Consider the following 15,498-nt stretch of genomic DNA (forward strand, 5'->3'; position numbering starts at 1 on the left):
CCCCCTCCAAAAATTAAAAGTCAGCAGCTACACATACTGTAGCTGCTGACTTTTAATATTAGGACACTTACCTGTCCTGGAATCCAGCGATGTCGGCACTGCAGCCAATATTTCCGTTGGCTGCCGCCACCGCCATTGCCGGTGAGGGAACCCGGCAGTGAAGCCTTGTGGCTTCACAGGCGGGTCCCTACTGCGCATGCGCGAAGCGCGCTGCACATTCCTATTGGCTCGGGGGCGGAGGAGGAATTTCCGGGGACGGAGCCGTGGCGCCGTATCCGGAAGTGGAAAGGGTACCTGTCAAAAACAGGTTCCCATCCCCCCCTCCCCCCTGAAAGGCGCCAAATGTGGCACCGGAGGGGGGGAGGAAACAAAAGAGTGGAAGTTCCACTTTTGGGTGGAACTCTGCTTTAGGTAGTTTATATACCGGCAAACATGGACACCTGAAAGGGTTGTGTGTTTTAAAACAGAGATACATATTTGGTTTCAAATCTTATATTGCGGCACTTAGCCCCGGTTCACACTGGTGCAGCTTTAAAATCACGCTACTTCTGTGCTATTTTAAAATCGTATATTAGTGCGATTTGTACTGGTGATTTCATTGCGGCTTGCGACTTTGTTTCTGTCACAATGAAATAGGTAAAAAGTAGGGATCTTTTTCATAATCGCTGCGACATGAGTTGTGACAATATGAACAGTTTTATCCCCGCCAATGGGGTGCGACTTTTCATGCAATTTGGATCTGAGAAATCGCATGACACCTTGCACTGGTGTGAAGGTGGGCTTAGGCTAGGTTCACATCTATGCATGTGCGGTCAATACGTTTTTGAGTCCCGTTTGCTGTTGTGTTCTGTGCATTTTTGATGTGCTTGCATTTCTGGGATGTGTTAATTTTGCTAGGAGGTGGTGTCCGTTGTCATACAGGAAAACACACTAAAAAACACATTTATTCATGCAATTTTCAATGCAATTCCAATAAAGTCTATGGAGCCGTGTACAAAAAAAAAACTCCCTGCACCTTTCAAAAAAAACGCATTGCTGGAAACTGAAAATGACCCACAAGAACTAAGAACTAATGTTAACCACTTCCCGACCACCCGCCACCTATTTACTACGGCAGGATAGCTCTCCTGCGCAAACAGACATAGGTTTACGTCGGTCCCACGTGGGAAGCTAGGGGGTGCTGCTGCGGAGCTCTCCCACCCCCACTCGGCAGCGCGGAAGCCAATGCACGGGTCAGGTGGCTCCGATTGCCACCTGACACCCGCGATCGCTCCCCGCTGAGAGAGAAGGATGGTTGGCTGTTGTAAACACAGCTGACCGTTCTTCTCCCTGAAATGATCACAGAGCTCCTGTGATCCTTCTATATAGGATCACATGTCTCTATGGTCATTTCACAAGCCACGCCCCCCACAGTTAGAATCACTCCCCTAGACTCACATTTAACCCACCCATAGGTTTAACCCCTTCCCTGCCAGTGTCATTATTACAGTAACCGTGCATATTTTTAGCACTGATTACTGTAGTAATGTCACTGGTCCCCCCAAAAGTGTCAAAAATGTCAGTTAGGGGTCCGACCTGTCCGCCGCAATGTCGCAGTCCCGCAAAAAAATCGCAGATCGCTGCCATTACTCGTGAAAAAAAAAGAAAAACAATAAAAATGACATAAATCTTTCCCGTAGTTAGTAGACGCAATAACTTTTGCGCAAATCAATCAAAAATATGTAGCAGAAAACAAATTGGCCTAAAATGTTAAAAAATGTAGATTTAATTTTTTTTTTTGACAATGTCATTTAGCAGAATGTGAAAAATATTTTTTTTTTTCAAAATTTTCGCTCTTTTTTTTTGTTTATAGCGCAAAAAAAAAAAATTGCACAGGTGATCAAATACCACCAAAAAAAGCTCTATTTGTGGGAAAAAAAAGGACGTCAATTTTATTTGGGTACAGCGTCGCACGACCACGCAATTGTCTGTTAAAGTAACGCAGTGCCGAATCGCAAAATAAGGCCTGGTCATTAACCACTTGCCGACCGCCGCACGACTATCTACGGCGGCGGTCAGCCCCTCACAGGCAAAGTGACGTAGGGCTACGTCACTAGCTTGTGAGGGTCTAGGGAGCGAGCGCGCGCCGCCGGAGGCGCGCTCCCGCGTGGTCACGGACCCCCTCGCGCGTGTGACCGGCGGACCCGATGTCCGCCGGCCACTCTCCGATCGGCGGGGGAGAGGGAGAAAGTCAGGCATCTTGTGTAAACAAGCCACCTGTCATTCTCCCCTCTGTATGAGAGATGATCATATGGATCTACTATGTAGATCCGTTGATCACTCTGCATACAGCTGAAGCCACAGCCAATCACAGTTAGAATCACGCCCCTAGGGACACACACAGCCCCTCCCTCTCAAATAAAGTTAACCCCTTCACTACCAGTGTATTTTTACAGTAACAGTGCATATATATAGCACTGATTACTGTAGAATTGTCACTGGTAACCCCAAAAGTGTCAAAAATGTCAGTCAAGGGTCCGATCTGTCCGCCGCAATGTCGCAGTACCGCAAAAAAAATCGCAGATCGCCGCCATTACGCGTTAAAAAAAAAACAACAAAAATGACAAAAATCTTTCCCTTAGTTAGTAAACGCAATAACTTTTGTGCAAACCAATCAAAATACGCTTTTTGCGATTTTTTTTACCAAACATAGGTAGCATAAAACAAATTGGCCGAAAATGTTAAAAAATTTTGATTTTTACATTTTTTGGGGGGGGGAATTTCATATAAAAAAAGGGAAAAATATTGCTATTTTTGCAAAATTTACGCTATTTTTTTGTTTATAGCGCGTGATCAAAAAATCGCACAGGTGATCAAATACCACCAAAAGAAAGCTCTGTTTGTGGGAAAAAAAGGACGCCAAATTCGTTTAGGTACAGCGTCGCACGACCGCGCAATTGTCCGTTAAAGTCACGCAGTGCCGAATCGCAAAATACCCCCTGGTCGTTTAGCAGCCAAATCCTCCGGGGCTTAAGTGGTTAAGGGGGCAAATCCTTCTGGTCTTAAAGTGGTTAAATGGACTGTAGTGTGTTTTTGCAAAACACGTAGTTATGAACCTAGTTTTAGGTATCATTTCTGATTCAACTACTACTATTACTACTACTACAAAAAAAAATGACAGTGTATGTAAATTGACCTAAAGGCTTTGTAGTTTAAAACTGTTGCAGTGGATTATTATAGATTTCTTTATGCTGCATTGATGGACTTGATCTGGATCTGGCTCATGTAGACAAAACCTTGATTTACAAGCAGTATATCAAAGAATGCCTAAATCACTCTGTATTACTGGATCTCGATAGCACAAATAGTTCTCTTTCAGGCAGGCTTTCTCACACTGAAACTGAGCTGTCTGAAAAGGGATGTCACTCCTCCGATTAATTAACTTGTATTTGTAAAGTATTAAGCTCCATAATCAGCAGGCTTTATCAACAGAGCTAAGAAAGGTGGAAGAATATACTGTATGGTAAACTGATTGCTCCACCTGCTGGTTGCACGTAATATACACAATATTCATAAACAATATTTTATTCTGTGCCCAACTGCTCATCCACACCAAGGCAGTCCACTGCATTGAATGCATGTGTGTTCAACCACTTTAAGACCAGAAGGATCCTGACCAGGCCCTATTTTGCGATTCGGCACTGCGTTGCTTTAATGGACAATTGCGCGGTCATGCGACTCTGTACCCAAACTAAATTTACGTCCTTTTTTTCCCACAAATAGAGCTTTCTTTTGGTGGTATTTGATCACCTCTGCAATTTTTTATTTTTTGCACTATAACAAAAAAAGAGCAACAATTAAAAAAAATATATATATATTTTTCACATTTTACTATATAACATTCCTCAAAAAAATTAAAAATCAAAATGTTTTAAAATTTTAGGCCAATTTGTTTTCTGATACATATTTTTGGTAAAAAAAAAAAAAATCGCAATATGCGTATTTTGATTGGTTTGCGCAGATATCGCGTCTACTAACTACAGGGAAGATTTATGTCATTTTTATTGTTTTATTTTTTATTTTTTTACTAGTAGTGGTGGCAATCTGTGATTTTTTTTTCGGGACTGTGACATTGTGGCGGACAGATCAGACCCCTAACTGACATTTTTTACACTTTTGGGGGTACCAGTGACATTACTACAGTAATCAGTGCTAAAAATATGCACTGTTACTGCAATAATGCCATTGGCAGGGAAGGGGTTAACCCTGTTGGTGATCAAGGTGTTAAATGTAAGCCTAGGGGAGTGATTCTAACTGTGGGGGCGGGGGGGCGTGGCTTCTGAAATGACCATAGAGACATGTGATTCTATATAGCAGATCCACATGGTCTCTATGATCATCCCAGGGAGAAGAATGGTCGGCTGTGTTTACAACAATCGAGGGTGTTAGGCGGCAATTGGAGCCGCCTGCACGCTACATCAGTTTCCCCGCTGACGCCGGTGGCACGCGTTCGACCCCTAGCTGCCACAGGCGACCGATGGACCCCTACGTTGGTTTGCCTGGGAGAGCCACACTGCCGCAGTATGCGGTAAGGGGTCGGTAAGTGGTTAATGCGCATTGCAATAAAGCAGTTATATAGTCACAGCTCACACTTTCATTTTATGACACTGCATTGTACTGGCAATACAAACTTCCTGGGTTCCTTGCATGCTTTGTAGCTCCCCCTCTGCTGATTATTTACATTTCTGTGCACTACATATCCCATGGTACCTTGCTGGCCCCAAGCAAGCTGGCCCTTGCTGGCTCCTGAACTGACTCTGCTCTCTGAAACTCCTCCTCTCAGTACCTCTGTAGTTCAAAAGGTAGGCTCTGTGAAATCTTCGACACAGCAATGCCTACCCACAAGAGTATAGTTAAAACTAAATACAGAATACAAGAAAATGAATGCATGGGGATCTTGACAAAGTAAGTGTCAGCGTCACCTGCGGGACCAAGTGACGGGGAGCCCACCGCGGAGGTTGTGAACCCAACAGCTGACAGCTGAGTTTCGATGGCTCAGAGAAGCAGCTACACAAGGTCACAGCCACGGTCCTGGACAGGGAGCTAGAGCATAAGATTCCCCAGGGTGCGGAGTCTAAGAGCCAGCAGGGTTTCACCAGAGCCTCTGATGGTAAAGATAGACTTGGGATGTAGGGAGAGGAAGAGAGAACTTATTGAGGACTAAAGGCTTCAGAAGGGAAACATGAAAGGAGTTTGATATCTTAAAGGGCTTTTAGGGATCTGAAGTTTAAAACAAACCAGGTTTAACTTATTATAGTGTAGGGGCAAATTAATCTTGGGGCAAATTTCAGAGAAGGAACCCGGAGCTTGATATTCCTGGTGGAAAGCCAGACTATGTCTCCTGGCTGTAGAGAAGGTGGCTTACGCCTGCGATGGTCGGCAAAACCTTTGAACTTGTCGGCAGCTGCCCAGAGGGAATCATAAACATCACCCCAAATAGAATTTAATGATTTTTGAATGATTTTTGAATTGTAGCCAAAGCTGTAATGTCCGGAGAACAGGTCATAGAAAGAGGAAGCTGAGGGGGTCTTAGAAGACCAGCAGGAGCTTGTGTGTAAGATTTAGACTGGGCACAGACATGACAAGCCTTAACGTAGTCTTTGACATCTGAACGGATAGCAGGCCACCAGTAGTGGCGACTGATGAAAAGGAAGGAACGAAGGGCTCCAGCATGACCTGCCACCTTGGAATCATGTCCCTCAACAAAGGAATTAAGCTCTTAGCTCAATGGGACAAAGGTCTAGCCAGGAGCATTTTTTGACTCCAAAGTGGTAAAAAGGGCAAGAATGCATGAGGTAGGAATGATCTGCTCAGGTTATGAGGTGGGCTCCTCTTCCAGAGTGTCAAATGACCTAGAGAGTGCATCAGCCCGACTGTTGCAGGAACCAGGTTTGTACGTAACAAATGGGAAAAGAAAAGACTCACCTGGCCTGTCTAGGATTCAGACGTTTGGCATTCTGTAAGTACTGCAGATTTTTAAGATCAGTGAAAATTGTTGTGGAGTGAGGGGAACCCTTCAAGAGATGACGCCACTCCTCTAACACCATTTTAAGAAGTTCCCGATCGCCAATAGAAAAGATGAGAATGTCATCCAGATAGATGAAAAAAAATTGATATAGCAGATCCCTGAAGTTTTCATTGACAACATTTTGGAACACAGCTGAGGCATTACACAGACCAAAGGGCATAACCAAGTATTCATAATGTCCATCTCTAGTGTTAAATGCCATTTTCCATTCATCGCCCTCCCGTATTCGGATCAAATTATATGCACCACTGAGATTCAACTTAATAAAAACGGAGGTACCTTTTAATCTATTGAACAGTTCAGATATTAAGGGTAAGAGGTATTGATTTTTAATTGTCACTGCGTTCAAGCCTGGATGGTCAATGCAGGGTCTTAAAGTACCATCTTTCTTGGCAACAAAAAAGAACCCTGTTCCTGCAGGGGAAGAGAATTTCCAGGTGAATCCTTTTTCTAGAAGTTCAGCAACATACTCCGACATGGCCTGGGTCTCTGGAAAGGACAGAGGGTAGGTACGACCCCTGGGCAGAGTTACTCTGGGAACAAGGTCAATAGTACAGTCATAGGACCTGTAAGAAGGAAGCACCTCAGCTGAATTTTTGCAGAACACATCCCGGAAATCGCAGCGGGAAGAGCAGGAGATACTGATGTGGTGGCAACAGGAAGTCTCTCCTTTGGGGCAACCTTGAGTAGGCAGGACGAGAAGCAAGAGGGACCCCAAGCCAGGATCTGTTGAGAAGTCAAGCCAACGTGTAGAGAATGGAGCTGTAACGAAGTAAGGCTCAAGACGATAGGGGTTGAGGCTTTAGGTAGAATAAGGAAGGATATCCACTCCTGGTGGAGAACCCCTACCAACATCCTAACAGGGAGGGTCTGGAAGTGGATAGGGCCCCCTGGAAGAACATTGCCATCAGTCGCCGAGACCGCCAGTGGAGTGGTGAGGGGCGAAAGGGAAAGTTTCATGGAAGATGCAGTTTCCCAGTCCATTAACTTGCTAGCGGCTCCGGGATCCAGATATGCAGAGACTGAATGAGAGGAAGCGCTAACATGGAGGAACACAGAAAGCAGGAGGCGAGAAGGTGAAGGTGATATTTCTGGGTCCATTACTCCACCTTCCCGATGTATTGGACCCAAGCGTTTTCTGGGCGAAGTGAGCAGGTGTCAGGAAAATTACCTCTGCCCCCACAATGGAAACACAGTTCTGCACCTAGTACGTTCCTCAGAAGATAGCCTGGTCAGGCTGTCAGGGTGCCAGGAAACCAGACTACACGAAGATGCAATTAAAATTAAGCGATTTGTTTATGCAACAATAATAATCGCACAGCAAGAGAGGAGCAAAATCAAGAACAGCCGGGGTCAAATTCGGAAACGGGTAGTAATCCAAGCCGGGATCAAGTCCAGGAACAGGTAGTCATCCAAGCCGAGATAGAGTCCAGAAGTGGGTTAGATGTGAGATCGTCTGCCAATGTGGAATCCAGAGCCAGGAAGGTCGCCAGCCAAGTCATGCACGGAGAAACCACAGAGACCAGAGGACTGCTAGCATTAATGCACCTTGGAGCACAAACGCAAAGGCAAGGTCTGAAAGCCATCAGTTGATATATATAGTCAGGTGTGCAACATCATAACTGAGCGACGCCCAGACAGCAGACAAGTGATGATGCAAACAGAGTTTATAAGAGCCAGCAGTCTGCACATGTCCAAGATGGCTGCCAACAGGAAGGCAAGGTAAGACCTTGACACCGGCCCAGCTGCATAGGTTCCTCAGCTGGCAAGGGATGCTCCACAGGTCGAAGAGAGGGACACTAAGGCTGACTAAGGGCCAAGGAGTGCTGACATCTTTTTTCTAGGGTCCTCTCTTGAAAGTGAATATCGATCTGGTTACACAAGGAGATGACATTGTCCAGATCAGCGGGGATGGTCTTTCTAAATCATCCTTCACTCTGTCTTAGAGGCCATGTAAGAAATTTGCAACTAAAGCCTCATTATTCTAGCTCAGCTCAGCAGTTAGTATACGAAAATGAAGAGCATACTGTCCCACAGAAGCAGACTCTTGGCGGAGACCTAAAAGGGTACTGGCCACTGAGGAGACATGACCCGGTTTCTCAAAGATATTCCGAAAGAGTTTCAAGAAGTCAGACAGGCTAGAAACCACTGGATAACTTTTCTCCCACAGAGGGGCAGCCCAGACTAAAGCCTCGCCTGACAGGAGGGAAACAAGGTGTGCTCCCTTGTATGTGAACCTGTACCTGGGGGGAGGGGGTAGTTTTCAGATGATAGGCAAGTAGATGATCTTAACAATATATTATCATGGCATCGCTATATAGACGATGTATTCATGGTATTGGCAGGATAAAGGTTTTTGGATAGTTTTAAACATACCTATAATCTGAGATTCACACATGAATTTCATCAGAAGAGGATCACTTTCCTTGATGTGGAAATCTATATCAATGAGGAAGATGTTCTCTGTTCAACTTTGTGTAGGAAACCTTCAGCCGGCAACACTATACTATACTACATGCCCCGAGTTCACACTCCAAGCCTTTGATACAGAGTACACCATAAAGTAAATTCCTTAGGATTAAATGGAACTGTACCTCAGACATTTCCAAATCTAGGCCAAGGCCCTACAACAATGATTACTAGTCAGAGGATACAGTAAAACCAGTCTTTTAAAAGCCTATAATAAGGTTAAATGTCAGGATAGATCATCTTTATTATACAAACTCAAAAGGACCACACAATGGCATCTACTAGAATACATGTGCCATACATGTGACTTTTGCACATGATGTAATTATGTCTTTTTTACTTTTGTATCTTTAGCTGCATCCATTGTAACTGACCAAGGTTTCCAATTTCTTTATTTATCATTTATATACACAGAACAATTTTTTTTCCTCCTTAGAGCCTGTCCCTGTGGACCTGGCAGTGGTCATTGGGAACCCCCTTTGACATTAGGAAACACCGCACGGACACCCAGGGCGTTCGAATAGCCGAACCTGACAGGTGTGTTATATCTTGGCCGGGTGTTTGCTCGGCTGGTGGCCGCCCCGCAGTGTTTGGGCTTTTGGCGTTATGGCACCCATGGGGTGGGAGTGTGTTGCAGATGGTGGGCGGGACTTTCTCTTGAGCGTGCGCCTGTTTGTATTCGGCCCCTGGTGTTTGCTGCCTGCCTCCCTGGACTGGCTGGATGGACGGCGAGTCCATCGTGTCTGGGCCGCTCCCTGGTGGGGGTGAAGCTGGATCGTGGGATGCTGGGCGGCGGGTGTCAGGTGTCGGTCCTTCCCCCGTGAGTCTTGTATTCACACCGCGTCTTGATGCGATTACGTCAGATGGGTGGAGTGGGATGGGATGGAGACCCCCAGTGAGCACTAACATAGTGCTGGAGTCTCAGGGAGCCTGCACATGCCAGCTGGGTTTATTACAGGTATAGAATATTTTGTTAATAATGCGGAGACACTTATTTAGTGTAGATGCAATTGTGGGTGACCTCCTCTCTATCTTAACATATTTTGATGACTCTGCTGGCTCCCTTAGCTGGCGTCTGCAAGTGGATCCTGATTGGGTCTGGTTGATTTTGATCTGGAGTAGAGACTATAGGATTTGTGACCTTGGCAGCTACATCAGTATTTGTTTGGCCTGACACCCCATGGACTTTTTGGCTCCCTACACCATAGTCTGACTTGAGTGAGTAGATACCATATACTGCATATTAGGTATTGTAAACAATTTATGGAACTTTTATGAATGGGTGTCTGCATCTATTCTATATTATGTTTCACTAATTCATATCCATTTTTGGATCACTTAAGGTCCCCTATCCCCCTCTGCGTGAGATCCAGTTTGTGGGGTGATCCCTGTTTGACTCACTGCGTAGGGTCCCACATCTACCTTTCATTCTTTGCTCTGTTTTTTGCCCTCCCTTGTGGAAACTAAGGTTCTGAGGGATGCAGCTCTGCTGTTATGCTTTATCTGATAGACCCAATTTTTTTTTTTTTTTAATGTATATATAGTTTGAATATGATTTTTCTGTATTGTATTTTTTATTTGATTTTGCTTTTTTGTTTTATCAGTACAGTCATCACGCCCTAATGTTTTTTAGCAAAATTATGTATTAATAAATGTTTTTTTTTTAATTTTAATTATACCAAACTTTTTGTTTTACCAGTAATTGGTGCATCGTAAAAGTCCTGTATCCCATTTCTCTTATTTTGAATTTTTGACTATTGGGATGTTGGTGCCTTAACTTGTTCTTCTTCTGGTTATGTCCACAAACATTTGGAAAAAAGGTAAATATAGACTACTTTTACCTGATCTGATGTGGAGTTTTGGGGCTGAAGATCAAAATGAATGGTGCACTGGCTAAGGAACCCCCTGCAGGCCTTGGAGTCCCCAGAGTAATGGGACGGAGCTGGTAAACGCAAAGAGTTTGCGGCAGCTACCAGAATAGGTAAGGCAGCAGATTGCGATTGAGGTTGTTGAACCAGGGGTCTTAAGCAGGGTTGAAACTGTTCATCTGGGTCTGATAAGATAAGATGGGTCTCGAGTCAGCTGATCATCGGCAGGTAGAGAAACATCAGCCGGGTCAATGGCCCGAGCAAACTGTCAGCATCACCTGGGGGACCAAGTGACGGGGGAGCGCACCGCGGAGGTTGTGAACCCAATGGCTGACTGCTGAGGGTCGATGGCTCAGAGGTCGCAGCCATGGTCCTGGATAGGGAGCTAGAGCATAAGATTCCCCAGGCCACTGAGTCTAAGAGCCAGCAGGTTTTCACCAGAGCCTCTGATGGTAAGGATGGACTTGGCTGCAGCTGACTCCAGGTTGCGGCCCCCAGGTCTCCCAGCTCACGCTCATGACTGGCTCTGGTGGATGGAGAGGAAGCAGCAGTCCAGGACAGCAAGGGATAGTCGGGACAACAAGCAGACAGGGATGGTCAGAAGGACGAGCCAAAGGTCGGGGCAACAAGCAGACAGGGATGGTCAGGTGAACAAGCCAAAGTCGGTACATGGAGATCAGACGTAGAGCACACGGCAAGAAACACTCAGGGAAGCCTTCACACAATTGTTGCTCGGGCAAGACTGGCTTGCAGTGCCCGGGTTAATGTAGTGTTTCCTGTTAGAGGCTGGGATGGAGCCATGCTGAAAGAAGATTACTTAAACACACAGGTGTGAGAGCACAGTCCCTAAAGCTGATACACAGACCAGAGACAGCAAGGGCATGAAACATTACTGCAGATTCATGACAGTAACTTTACACATTTTATGATTATTCAGATTAGTAGGAATAGGCTAGGCATAATTTAAATGCAAGGTGGAAATGTATATATGGTATTAAATATTGACAACAGATGCCCTTATTTTTAGTGCATCAACGTCACTTCCGATTAGGGGAGTCTGAAGTGTACCGGCGTTTTCCCCACTGAAAAGCTCGATTAAAACTGCTTTGTCTTTGCTATTGTGCAATACATATTACACTATGGGGGATCCCCTGTTTGTTATCTGAGTCCACTAGACCCCACGGACCTCCAGGGAGAAATCTACAGCCGATCCCACTACCATACCAGGACAGCCCCAGGACACGTGATTACATACAGCCAGCAGCCCTATCTCCAAGGGGAAACTAAAGAGTGAGTGCATACCTGTTGGGGGGCCACGGGTATAGGCACCATCAGCACCCCCCAAAGTAACTGGTAACTGCACGCCGGTGGTAACTGGCAATCACGATTGGGCTAGAAAACTATTAGCACCTTTGCTCACAAATATTTGAACCCCCACCTGGGGTATATTTATTTTCACATTTATGAGTACAATTCGTTTATTATGCACTCATAGTACCTCCGTATAGAAGCCTTCATTAAATTTTCACCTTTACATGTACCATTTGCATTATATAAGCAATTTTCTAATAATAAAGTTTATAAAACACTGGTACAGCTAGTTTTTATTTTCCAACACTTAACATAGATATTATATGCACTTTTATTCTGGTCTAAAGCACAGTGCACTTTATATTTACTTTATCTGTATGCTCTCTTGAAATACACTAGTCATAATTGTATATATTTATTGGTAACTAATACTAAACATAGCAATTATGGAGCATTCATTGTCATTTTGATAAGGCAGTGCCACATACCAACAACACCCATCACTAATTTTTGACCCCTGGTCCTCCAGGGGTAGGTTGGTGGCAGCTTACGCCAAACGGTTATAACCATAGCGCTGGTCATTTTGAGTTTTCAGATGCCCTTAAAGGCAACTGAATAATTTGAATAGGCTGCCAATGCACCACAACGGACTAGAATTTGCATTTGCACCAAATTTGACAAGTGCAGCACACCACAATGCAGGTGTGTTGGATGTTGCACAAAATCAATGGCACCAATGCATTTAAAATATGTTACTGCGGTGCACTGTTGTGAATGGGCTCTTAAAAATATTTTCTTACATTTTATTTCTTAGTCTTCACACATATATTGTTCTTGCACCAATTCTGGCCAGTGCATCACACCACAACTCATTTGGTATGCCGTTCACAATCAATAGCATTACTAACTGGTTCATGGGCCCTAGAAAAATGTTCTTACATGTAAGTTTTTTTACATAGTTACATAGGGGTTTATTTACTAAAGCTAGAGAGGGCAAAATTAGTCACAATTCTGCAGAGAAATGAATCAGCTTCTAACCTCAGCTTGTTTAATTAAGCTTTAGCAATAAAACCATGAGGCTTGTTGGTTTCCCTGCAGAAATGTGACTAATTTTGCCCTCTCTAGATTCAGTAAAAAAACCCCATAGGTACCCAGTTATATTATTTACATTTAGGAAAGAATCCAGGCCATTTTTAAAGCAATCTCGTGAGCTGGCCAGAACCACCTCTGAAGGAAGTCTGTTACACATTTTCACAGCTCTTACTGTGAAGAAACCTTTCTGTATTAGGAGAAAAAATCTATTTTCCCCTAGATATAAAGAGTACCCCCTTGTCCTCTGTGATGGCCTTAAATGAAAAACTCAACACCAAGTTCATTATATGGACCCCTTATGTATTTATACATGTGATCATATCCTCCCTTAATCTCCTCTTCTCAATAGAGAATAAATTCAGTTCCTCTAATCTTTCCTCATAGCTGAGCTCCTCCATGCCTCTTATCAGTTTAGTTGCCTTTCTCTGCATTTTCTTTAGTTCCCCGATATCCTTTTCAAAAACCGGTGCCCAAAACTGAACTGCATATTCCAGATGAGGTCTTACTAATGATTTGTACAGGGGCAAAATGATATCTCTCTCTCTGGAGTCCATGCCTCTCTTAATACAAGAAAGGACTTTGCTTGCTTTGGAAACCACAGCTTGGCATTGCATGCTATTATTAAGCTAAAGATCTACCAAAAACCCCAGATTCTTCTCCACTATGGATTGCCAAGGTTGTACTCCACCTAGTATGTACGATGCATGCATATTCGTAACACCCGAATGCATAACTTTACTTTTATCAACATTACACCTCATTAGCCACATAGTTGCCCAATTAAATAGTGCATTGATGTTGGCTTGTAAGTTGGAGACATCCTGTAAAGAAGTTATTCCACTGCATAGCTTGGTGTCATCTGTAAAGACTAAAATGGTACTTTTAATCCCAGACCCTATATCATTTACAAAGATATTAAAAAGTGAGGGTCCCAACACTGAACCTTGGGGTACACCACTGATAACCTTAGACCATTCAGAGTAAGAATCATTAACCACTACTCTCTGAACTGAAAATATACAGTTCTTTTGAAATAAGGTGGACTCTGAGATAAGGTTGGAACCAATATAACAATTCGTGTTGGCATTCAAACAGACAGAAAGAGAAACATTTGTGGATGATGTGGGGCAGTGATATTTGGGCCCAATAGATAGACTACATCCTGAGGATCACATTTTAACAGCAGCTTCCAAAAAAATCTCTCATTTGTAGATTGTAATACTATGTAAAGACTTACTTATATTCTCCATCCAACACTGCTCTTTCTCCTTGAACTAAGTTAGGACTGCGGCCACCAAACAAATGTTCAAATGAGTTAAGATCGAACCATGTGTTCACCACAGCGATATCTGTATGACCTAAAAACGATACCAATGGTAAAAACAGCATTACATGTAAGTAAAGAAACTACATTTACACTGATTATAGACATGAACATTTTTCAATATTCTATTCTATAGTATAATGTTAAAATTCAACTTATTTTTAATTTTAAAAATATTCTATCTGCTACAGTAACTACAATGAAGTAAAAAAAATATTTTTTGGAGAGAGAGAATGGGATGTATTCCAGAGATAAGACTATAATCCTTCCACTTTATAAAACTCTGGTCCGACCGCATCTGGAGTATTCTGTCCAGTTCTGGTCGCCAGTCCTCAGGAGGGATGTGTTGGAGCTGGAGAGAGTCCAGAGAAGGGCAACTAAACTAATTAGGGGATTGGAGGACCTTAATTATGAAGAGCGTCTGTCTCTGCTTGATTTATTCTCCCTGGAGAAGAGACGCCTGAGAGGGGACATGATAGCAATTTATAAATATCTCAATGGTGATCTCAGCATTGAAAAACAGCTATTCAGTCTAAGGGATTGCATGAGGACTCGAGGACATACAATGCGATTAGAGGAGAAGCGTTTTAACCTCAGGCAACGTGGGGGTTCTTTACTGTTAGGGCTACAGGATTGTGGAATTCTCTACCACAAGAGGTGGTTTCTGCGGGAAGTATGGTGACTTTCAAAAGACTCTTAGACGTACATCTCAAGGATCAGAACATTCAGGGCTATGTGAGATGATTACAGCCACACACACCTACACAGGTTGAACTGGATGGACTATTGTCTTATTCAACCTCACCTACTATGTAACTATGTAACATTTTTTTAAAAACCACATGCCTTTAACTCATCTTTAACATAATAAATGTGTTTTTGTTAACAATTAAATATGTTGCCTTTGTATTATATACTGTATATTTGAGTGTGTGTTTTATACTTTAGTAAACCTTTGTTCTGCAAAGTACTGAAATGTTTGAAGCGTCAATCCAGCATAAAGCCTCTCTGCAGGATTTTGGATTTTCAGCTTTCCAATGAGGAAGCCATGTTGCAAGGTGAAATTCCCGGGACCCATATCTTTAACTTATTCTTTACAACTTAAGGAACAAATTTCTTAATGCAAAGTACTGTACCTGTAGTATCAAGTCAGGATCTATGTTGCACTGGTATTATTTGTGTAGAGTAAATTCAGACTGATTTCTTTGAGTCACTAGATTTTGCACTTGCCACTAATTTGCAAATGACAAATAATGTGTTGAAATATTTGACCAAAAGAAAAAGACCTTTGTGCTGACAAAATCAGGATTAAAGGTCTTTATAAGGCCAGCACAAAACAATCACTTCCAGCGCTTAGTGGTCCTCCA

General features: G+C 43.4%; 1 protein-coding gene across 1 annotated transcript in view; it reads right to left on the reverse strand.

Annotated features, from left to right (window-relative positions):
• The window catches only part of ADGRD2 (adhesion G protein-coupled receptor D2), a 720,317-nt gene that overhangs the window by 490,114 nt on the left and 214,705 nt on the right, over positions 1-15,498 (reverse strand). Inside the window, exon 11 of the mRNA XM_082264234.1 lies at positions 14,045-14,165. Within this exon, the coding sequence (XP_082120360.1) occupies positions 14,045-14,165 (121 nt within the window). The remainder of the gene's footprint in view (positions 1-14,044; positions 14,166-15,498) is intronic.

Source organism: Pelophylax lessonae (genome assembly GCF_965119305.1).
Source record: "Pelophylax lessonae genome assembly, chromosome: 7".
Classification (NCBI taxonomy): Eukaryota; Metazoa; Chordata; class Amphibia; order Anura; family Ranidae; genus Pelophylax; species Pelophylax lessonae.